The 10653-nt window shown below is 38.8% G+C and overlaps 1 protein-coding gene across 1 annotated transcript in view; it reads right to left on the reverse strand.

Moving 5' to 3' along the window:
* The window catches only part of RALGAPA1 (Ral GTPase activating protein, alpha subunit 1 (catalytic)), a gene marked incomplete at its 5' end in the record, with an annotated part of 110905 nt that overhangs the window by 30856 nt on the left and 69396 nt on the right, over positions 1-10653 (reverse strand). The window contains 4 exons of the mRNA XM_010133963.1: positions 6122-6277; positions 7920-8043; positions 8841-8912; positions 10428-10653. Coding sequence (XP_010132265.1) covers positions 6122-6277; positions 7920-8043; positions 8841-8912; positions 10428-10653 — 578 coding nt within the window. The remainder of the gene's footprint in view (positions 1-6121; positions 6278-7919; positions 8044-8840; positions 8913-10427) is intronic.

Genomic DNA, 10653 nt, shown 5'->3' on the forward strand with positions numbered 1-10653 from the left:
CCACCCTCCTCAGTGAAGAGACAGTCAAACTATCTGCTGAAATATGACAATGACAGAAGGGCATGAGGGACTGGTGGGCCTGCACTTCAGAAGCAAGTGAGGAAGACTGAGCCCTCCTTACCAGTTTTGGACTCAGACAACAAGCTCATACGCTGTTAGAAATAAGGCACGGCACAGTGACATGCCAAATAAATGGCTTTAAAATCCAAAATGTAGAAAGAGTTTAGGTAGTGCAGCTTCTTGTAGGCATCGCTGCCTCTGAATTTCATTTCTCAAAGGTTGTCCTCGTGTACCTGGTCACTGATCAGACAAAACACCTTCTGTGAAAGCTTCCCAGACAGAGTGTCACTACTGATACACGCTTTCACATCAGACTGACCCAGGTTTTGGTGAGAAGTATACTGTGCGGTTGTTTCAGGAGGAGGACTGCTGACAAGGAACACATCTTTTTTGATGCCAAATGTACTGAAGCTAGTAATGACTTTTCTCTCCAATTTCAAAGTTTGCTTTATAACCCCATAGAGGTGTGAGAATACAATCCAAACTAAAAGCAGCAACTTCTTCAGAGGAAAAGGAAAATGAATCCAAGGAGGTCCAAGTCCTATCAGGTGTATTTCACCTCATGACTACTAGCAGGAACAATTTGGCAAAGATCCAGTTTGAGTAAAGCGTAGAATGGCATCTCTGTGACGTATGATTGACTGAGTCAAGATCAGATGGTGCAAGTAAGTGGATGATGGTATAAACTGTGAATGGTTGTTCATAACAAGATGTAAAGTACTCAAGATCAGAACTATGATCAACATCTTGTTTCCATTAGAGAAGGTAGAAGACTGACAAAAATAACAGACAAGCAAGATGATGTTGCTAATTTCATCCTTACGTTTGGACGATAATGAAGTTCTAGATAAGTTATTCTGTTCCTTTTTCAAGATTAGATCAGAAGCAGCTCTGACATTAACACAGCGCTCCTTATTGCTTTGTTCAGATGTCCTTGTCTTGGTCAGCAAGGAAAGCTTATGAAAAAGGTTGAATGGTGGCAACTTGACTTATCAACAACGTTTGATTCATGGAAGAGATCCAACACCTGAAATTGTCTTGAAAAGCTTTCCAAGGTCTGCTAGGTTTTGCATAAACTTTTTAGGAAGAAGAATTTCATTTTTTCCCTTAATTTTTCAGTCCCTATTGAAGGGCCTTGAAGTTAAGCAATGCTCCCTGACAAAGCTCTCCTGCAGGCACAGCAAACATTTGGAGAATCCATCATTCACTGCAATTATTACACCACAGGAGAGACAGAGCTTGACATCTTTCAACCTTAATCTGGATTATTTATGTCTTTGTATTGAATTGGAAGCATCCCAGAATTCAGTGTCCTGGACTCAGGCAGGACAAAGACACTCAGCTACAAGCACCTCTGACATTGAAACCTAAAGCACAGACAGCAATGCTGTTTCCCAAGGAGAAGGTGTGTCCCCCATGTTATCTAACACAATTAGATGTGCTGCACACAGAATGTAAAGGTGCCATGACTGAAATCTCTGTCAGTGGTCACCCAAAACTCACCACCAGCTGCGTAAGCCACTACACCTCCACACTCATTTCCTGAGCTTGTCTTCCTAAATTTACAACTTCGTATGTGCATAAATCACAGCAAGCGAAACAAAGCGCAAACCCTTATTAGAGACGTAAAGCACAGCAGTAATATAAACATCTGTAAAATGATGATATACTTCAGGTAGCTGGTGATGCTCTACAGCTGAACCATGTGACAACTAGAGGTTACACCAATATTCTAAAATGCTAAATACCTCATAAATGCAGATTAAAATGCTCTATAGCATAAGGCAAGACACAAAATGGAGATGGAAAAATGCAAAGAAACTGCAAAAAGGCATTAAAGATTAGAAAAACGTCTTTTATAGCAGCAGTCTTCAAGAATGGAAGTGTCAAGGCCAGAGAAAGGAAGATTCAGTGATCAACACCACGGCTTAGGATACAGTCGATAGATTTTTCACTCTGTGTATGGAAATGCTATGCTGCAAAAAATGTTATGCAGAAGAAAGAACAGAGTCTTAAGCACAAGCTGAATGTAAGAATCCAGAAAGTGGGCCAAATTAAAGATGATTTCAGGCTATGGGCACAAGCGACAGGCACGTTATCCATGGTGATCCAGAAAGGTGGCAATGAGAAAGAGATTAAGAGCTCTGTTTTAGCCATTTTGAACCTGAGCTGTCGGGAAGACAGCCCTGAGGAGATGTCAGAGACAAACAGGTTTTTTTAGGCTGGCTTTGAAACTCTACTCCATTAAAACAAATATATAAAAATGACCGACTGTTGGGTTACCTGAAATTTCAAATTTAACTCAAAATAGTTTAAAATATTCTTACTCTATAGCCATCATCATGTGTCAGCTCTCCTAATACATTTATGTTAACTGAATACAAAAGAAACGTGAAATAAATATAACCAGGAGGGACGATCAAATCTAATTTTGATACATTAGTGTCATATGCTGTACATGTTACAATAGCAGCCAGACTTAATACTAAGCTGCAGGCTATACTGAAATTTCCAAATGGCAGATTGTTCTAAGTGATACCAAGTATAATTGAAGTAATAAACGATAGTAAAAGCAAAGCACACTGTCAGGAAGAATTTAAGTATTTACTTTTTAAAATTAAATGAGTTAGGTTTGGAAAGGCAAGACAAGTGAAATAATGCAGGGCTCAATTTACAGAAAATTCCTTTTATTTATCTGTTGCATTAACCCTTGAACTCTTGCCAAAATTACTGTAATTTCTAATACCCGCTTACCTAAAGGAGGGAGAAAAAAGGCTACTCTTTCCTTATGCTAGCCCCACCTTCTTTCTTCTTCAAAAACCCAAGTGTTCATTACAAAAAGAACAGAAGGAGCAGAGACATCTGAAGTAATGGCTTCATGTCGCCACTTTTGCCCATTGAACATAAGCAGCACTGCTGACTACAGCATGCGGACCCTCCTTAGCTGAGTTTTTCACAAAACTTTGTATCAACAACTATGGTGTATTTGGGGTTTTTTATTATTTTAAAGCAACATGTGGATTTAATTGTAACTCAGAAAAAAAAAATTGTAGTAATAATTTACAGCTATAAACCTTCAAGTTCTCAATGCCTGTTAATACCACAATAAAATAACCTGGCTGTATATACTGGGAGCTATAAATCTTTTATGTGCTTAGGACGATGTCACACAACCTAGAATCATGTAATACACCCAAAGCCCAATCATTAACAACATTGCTACTTCTTATTTACACATCTTACTCCTTTTTCAGGCTAAGGAAGGAGGAGCTAGACAGGTGACAAGCTGTAGAGGCATATAAGTGAGCCTTCTCACTCTGAACTGAGAGACTTCACAGTTTCATTTAATCCTGATATTTTCTTTGCAAGTTTGTTCTTGTGAGGTAGTGTAAATACTTTTTACTCTAGCCTTTAATTCTAAGACAAACAAAATGGATTGCACTATCAGCATTAAATCTTTAATTTATTATTTGCAAATTAAATACCTATTTTATACATACATTTCAATGTTAAGTTCCTTTACACATTCAGAAGATTTTCATCCGTTCTCCCTGAATTCCTGTCTTTTCTTGCTCTTGTTCACGTCTTCAGAAACAAATTCTTCAGAGGTATCCAAGACACTTAAAAGTTTTATTTACTACTCTAATGCTGATGGAAAAAGTTTAAAATTGGCTTAGCCTCTGAAACAGCAGAATCTTGATTTTGCAGTGGCTCGACTGGCAGGAAGAAGTTTTGTTTTAATTTAATTTAATTTCCATTTATAAGATGAACCTATCATGCACCTCTAGGCACATTTTACAATATAAAAACCAGCAGCAGTTCTAAGCCAACTCCTGCAAGTTTGCTTGCTTTTCTCCCATTGAAACAGACAAAGAAAGCACATGAAAGCTCTGTAGAGAAGCTCAAACCTCAAGTTTCTCTGGAAGTCATGGAGAGTATGTGCACTCAGAACAATTACAGTGTGTGAGCTGGACAGCCCCTCGTAAGACACATGCCTTTTGCTGGTGTGTCAGTCTAAGCAGCACGAGTAGTTGCAGAACTAGTAAAAGAATTAAGGCTGTTTTCCCACCCACACCTCCTGAACCCACTTGCTGGTTTCTCCCAAGATGCGAACTTCAGTTGATGCATTTCTCACGTCTGGGATGACTTACATAGCCCATCTCTCTCTGGTGCTGATTCCTTCACATCCAAAGCTGCTTGTCATGCAGTCTTTCCCTGCTGACTAAAGAGCCTCTTTAACTCCCTTAATTAGCCTGTCCTTGTTAAAAGTGCATGATACTAACGCCTTTGAATCACGTCTCTATTAAATTCATTTGAAATGGGTCAAAAGGTGTTAGGAAGGGGAGGAGAGACATGAAGGCAGGCTCACAAGCCACACACTGAGGAAGAACAGGAAAGTCACACAGAAATGAAGTAGCTTGATTAAACAGCCCATCAGTAGCTGAGCTACAGATAGTCCCAACCTTTTGATACACTCTACATATCCATACAGACCTCAAATATTCCCAATTACTGACAAGTAAGATTGTGGATAAAGGAGGAGAGAAATAGGCCTGAGGCAAGCTGGAGTTGTTAAAAAATCCAGCTGACACCATGTTCACAAGCTAAATCCCAGGAGGTCTGGACCAGCACTGAACCTCGGCTGGCAGCAAGAGCCATATGTAGAGTCAGGGTGTTCCTGGGAACAGACGTGAGATCTTGCCTGCATGTTCTGCTGAAGTCCACAGCACTTACAAATTATTTATTATTAATTAATTTTCACTGTGACACATCTTCCCCTTCGTCAACACTTTTTAATGCTCTACTTCAAACAGATTATAAACAAACATTGTAAGGATAATTGTTTTATAAAAACAAGCTTCTGTTTCAAAAATACACAAGCCAGTCAACTTAGAAAAATGCATATACATATATATATACCTCCACAGTGTTCTACACTACAGCAATAGCAACAATCTTATTTGAAAATTAGTTATTTTTTGCTATAAAACTGCTTTCATAAATCATTTAACAGCCTAAGTATTAACCGGCCTCTACTTCAGAAAATAAAGAACAGAAAGGATCCTACACCATCGGCATACAATAAAACGCATTTTAAAATTTAAAATAAAACACCAAACCAACCAGCCTAAGATGTGACAGTCAGAAGTTAGAACTCAGTCAGTCTATAAAAATAACAATAATATTTTTTTCAGGTTGAACACAAAGAACAAAAAAGTCATTAATAATTGAAACTTGCCAGAGGCATGGCTATTTCTCTCTTTACTAACTGTCTACTGTCTAATTTAATTACAAGTATTAAACTCCATGCTGAGGTCAACCAGCTTCAGTTCCTCCAATATTACACTTCAACCCATGCTCATTAACGTGTCTACTGAATGGATTAGCACATCTGAAGATGTATGTAGGCAGGACGGGGGACAGCCTAATGATGGCCAATTGTTCATTTACAATAGACGCGTGTTCGAGACTGTAACTTGTTATCGCTAATGTGGAATTTATTAAATTCTAAAGAAAAAAATACCAATACAGAAAACCATTTTTTTCTTCATGTGGTATGAGAGATCATATCACTGCTGAGCATTTGTGCCTGCTCCAAGACAAAACACCTTATATACAATAAACATTGTTGAACTCTTTAATATTTTTAATTTTGTTTTGAAGGGAAAATTATGTTAATAGATAGCACGTGACCCTAAAGTAAGTAAAAAGTAATCTTAAAAAGCACTCAGCACATGTTTATTAATTGGCATCTAAAGCTTCAAAGTACTAACACATCATTCAGACTCGATGCTTTTTCTTCCACACAAACCATTACCTCCTGTCTTTTTTCACCACCGCACGTGTGACCCTGCCAGTGATAGTAGTGACAGCAAAAATCACCAGTAAGGCAAAATTAGGAATTGGTGGAGAATAATTTGTATGGCTTAACCTGCTTCAGTAAAACACCAATTATTAGCAGGTATTTTACAGTGTTTTAAGAAAAAGTTACCGATTTTCTTTGACACTAATTTTTCTGCGTTTATTACCAGAAGAAAATGCATTATTGAGAAATGCCTACCTTTTTTGTCAGAGAGTCATCTGAATCAGAAGGCATTCTTGTTGACACATGGAACATTACTTCTACTGTTGAGGTAGCAAAGTATGGAGTGGTCAGCCCAGTGCTTTTGTTTTTTTGCAGTCCTCCCATAAAGCCACAATGGTTTGTGAGATTTACCTACAAGTAAAACCCAAGAAGCATTAGGAGGAAAAACACCAAAAACCAGGTGATAAATACATTCTTTACACTTGGACATGCACTTTCAACTGAATTTTCAAAAGTGAAGGCCCTTTTCACAACAGTACAGTTATCTCTTCTAAAGGAGCTCAGACTCACTGACTAGACTGGAAATCAACTGCAGTGGCATTCTGTATTCCACGGTCACCAGAAACGCTGCTGGGAAGATGTAGTTAGAGAAAAGGGAAGCTTGTGTAAATGAGTATTTACTGCATCATTCCCTGATCAGTTCACTGTAGTCACTTACACGTACTTTTCGAATTTTTAAAAATTCTGTGATACCACATCAGCCTTGACCTGAGCTCTGAACCCTGCCTGACTGCTAGACCATTTAAAATTGTCTTCTTGACTTCCATATTATTTCTTGAGAAATTTTGATTCCGTGTATATGAAAAAAAACACAGGAATCTAACTGATAATTCATAAATAAGTTTCTAAGTCTTAGTTCTATGGCAAAAAGTTTGGTACTGAAATAACTAAGCATGCTTAACGTGCGATTTTACTTTTACAGCAGAGCCTACAGAATGCTGTATCTTAGACGTGAATACATTTAATCTCTGCCCACACGGGATATATTTGCTTTTCTGTTAATAAAGGATCCAAAATTTAATGTTACGAGATTAAAATATTAGATGTCTCATCATGGAATATTAATACAAATTAGCAACTCTTTAATCTAACTAATAAAGGCTAAGAGAATTAACTCACTAAAGAAGGATATCTGAAGACACTAATGTGATTTTTTTTTTTCCTCCTGAAGAATCAGGAATGTGGGAAATAAATATCTATGCTCCTGACAGTCAGCAGACTTCCAGCAGTTTTTCCTCTGTTCCTGTGGAACCACTGGGTAACGGCTCTGCCGTTATCCACACTGCGAATGTAGTGATGCTCTTATATACTGCAGGAGTTAAAAAAACCCCAGCAAATAAGATGGACACATGTGGACACTCCTCAGGAAGACAAGTCTCAAGAAGAACAGCCAGCTGGTTCCTGTACTTGTGTGTGACAGCGTCGAGTTGAACTTTACAATAGAAATTAATCCTGTGTGGTCAGAAAGAAAGGATGCAAAAAACTTAAATCCTCTTAACGGTATTGAACTAAAGAGCTGCAGGCCCATACAGATGGCGGAGTACATCGTGGTATTTCTGACTGCTGGAAGAGACACGGAGCAGAGTGGTCGAGCAGATCCACGCCTGCAGTGGAAGGCAGGGAGAAGGGAGCATGAGAGAAGCTGCTCGTTTGCATTTTTTGGATTCCCAAATTTGAGCAAAGCTCAAACTTTAATGGGCTTAACACTTTTGCAGGGAAATCAAGATGATGTCAAATCAGTCCATGAAAGCCAAGTAGAGGACTGCACATTAAAGAATCATCTCTGCCTGCACAAACTTTCTTGAATTGAAAGAGCTTAAAATTAAATAGCTAGTAATGCTAATGAAATTAAACCAGAATTCTTCTCTACATCCTACTTGCCAACAGTGTATTTCAGTACTTGTGACTAATGCTAAAGAGACAAAGACTTATCTAAAGGGATCTCTGATTTTCTCTGTAAACAAACTTAGGATAAAAATGTTTTAATAAATACCTCCCAGCCAAGACCAGCTACAAAATCCTCATAGGCTTGACTTCCCCCAGTATTTGTAAGAATGGAGTGTTTATCTTCTTGTCCCTCAGCCACATAAAACACGGCAATCTTGTGTGTCTCCCGGCTGTAAAAGAGGGAAGGGTCACTGCAGGACAGCGCCTTTACTAATACGAAACCAAAATACGCAAACAGGACACACAGAGCACGACTTCTAAACATCAAAAAAGACAGTGGAACTAAAGTACAACTGTATGGCTTCTTCTTGAATACCCTCCACGTTCCCATAGCTGGGAATGAGCAAAACCTGTAACGTGGGCGTTAACGACACTGTTTCCCCTCAACAACGGTGCCTTGTGAATGCTGTGGCAAATGCACCTTGTGCAACTGCATGAAGAATTTTAAGTACCACAGCACTGTCTTCTGTCCACAGCTTGCTGTTAGACGTTGGAGCAACTCAAGGTGGTTTCCTCACACTTCTAAAACCTCCACTGAATTTTATTTCAGCTTCTACAAAAGCAATTAAAAGTTTTTAATTCTGTGCTATAATTCCAACTAGAACTCCACATCTTCAAACACTAACAGTACTGGAAAACAGCTAAACAATTAGCTGAAGCTGAAAAGGTGGAGACTTCAATATATTGAAGTTTATAAACTCTTCCATGTTTTGCATACAAATATTCATAATTTTAAGTTATTTTGAGGTTTGTTCTATCTTACCATATTTTACTTGTAGTTTCGCTCTACAAATAATACCAATGTAACTTCAATGTAACAGCAGTAACTACAATACAGTGCAAAACACATGAATAATTTACAGAACTATCTTAACAATTAGTTCAACTCTCACAGCTATGCAATTAGAGCCACTTAAGTACAAGCACACTTAAAACAAAGAAGTAGGCACTCATTAAAAGAATTTACCATTGTCTTGAGTCCAGATTTCTGAGTTCTCGAAGCAGCTTCTCATTTTTCTTCAAGAGATGAAAGCTCCTTCTAAATAGAGAAATTTGTAACTGTTTTATCACCTGTTCACTGACGGATACAGAACAGTACAAGAATGGTACAAGAACATCTCCAGGTCCATGCAAGAAGAGTCAGCAAATGCCTTTGCCTTTTCAATACTCCTTTCTTATATAAAATATTAAGATACATTTCTAAAAATATATAAGCAATTTTTCTTACTCCAGGAAATCTTCCGCATCCATTACAGCCCTGAGTACCACCTTTGCTTCTTTCCACTTCCTTCTGTCAGCCTACGGGATCGAACTGCGATCAGTCCCTCTCCACAGAAGGGCAGACAGAACTCCCTTCGATGTCCACACAAGCTGCACGCTCTACCAGGCCACGGTATACATGCTTTGTGACAAAAAGCACTCCCACAATCTACTGTCCTAGGGAGTCAGTGCATCAAACAGAGCTTCTGCTACTCTGAACTGCAGCAGAGAGCAGAACACAGCTCACTAGTCACCCAGACAGCTGTAACAATTTAAAGAAAAAACAAACCAACATCTTAGAGCAAGAAACTTTTTGTTTCTTTTAAACTATGCTTAAGATGTTTCCCACAAAACACAATGGAATGAGTTTTAAGAGCAGTACTGTTCAAAACCAGACTGCCTTGAGGAATTACAGACCCAAGTAAGAAAGGTTATAACACCAAAATTTTGTCTCATTCCAGTGATATCTCAGTGACACAGATTATTTTTGTTTTACAGAATATCCATTTCCCTTCAAAGTAAGAAAATACTTCAATCCCTCCAACACAGAATTTGACAGCTACGGCAGAAGATTTGGGAAAGGCCATTAAATTCTATTTTGCTAATATTTGTACATACGCTCGTGTAGATGCAGACATACACGGAGTGACACCTCCCCACAAACAGTAACATAAACAGAGACATCACTTTTGTAACTGAAGGTGGCTGGCCTCCTGTTGTTCTAAACACTACCCAAACATTGCCCATGTTGAATTAAAGAGCAGGGGACACATCTTTCTTCTTAGCTAACACAGATGCAACGCTTTGAGGCTGCATGCGAGCATGCTCTTAGAGGCAAAGCAGCAGGACACTGCCCAGCAGCACAATAGCTGAGAATATGACACTTTTGGAGTCTCATTCTGGCACAGAAAGGTAATGATTTTTGTAGGAACGCACGTGGGAAGCAAAGAAAGCAAAAAAGGTGCCTTCTTTTCCCATGGAAGTACCCCTTGGTAGTGCTGGTGAAAGGATTATTAGAAAAGGTATCACTCCTTCAATTCTCCTAACACTGTTCAATGGAAAGAATATAAACAGGGATAAAGGCAATGGGTTCCTTCTATCTGTCTCTAAATGACAGGTTGAAATGCAGGAGAAAACTGCTGTTCTCCTCCTAGCTGCCTATCCCCTCTCCTCTTCTGCTGGCTGGTCTAGGGTACCTTTGGCTTAACCCACTCTATGACCAGCTATTATTAATGGTAAGAACAGAACAATTCCTTAAAAGAGAGTTCTTAAATTGAGAATCTTGTCTTTTTACCTTTTATCCCACGAATTCATTCCCAGTATACTGAGCAGTAATCTGCAGTAGTAAAATGCTGACTGGGGCTTTTGAGAGGTTGGCTCATCCTGCTCCATAGCCCTCATATTTAAATCATTGAAATGCTTTTCCACAAACTCCCTCTCTTCTGTGTGCTGTTTCAGAATTGCATTGATGACATCGTTCTCCTGCTTCTCTGAGATACAGACTGGCTGAGGAGCAGGAA

Source organism: Buceros rhinoceros, unplaced genomic scaffold, assembly GCF_000710305.1.
Source record: "Buceros rhinoceros silvestris isolate BGI_N320 unplaced genomic scaffold, ASM71030v1 scaffold33853, whole genome shotgun sequence".
Lineage (NCBI taxonomy): Eukaryota > Metazoa > Chordata > Aves > Bucerotiformes > Bucerotidae > Buceros > Buceros rhinoceros.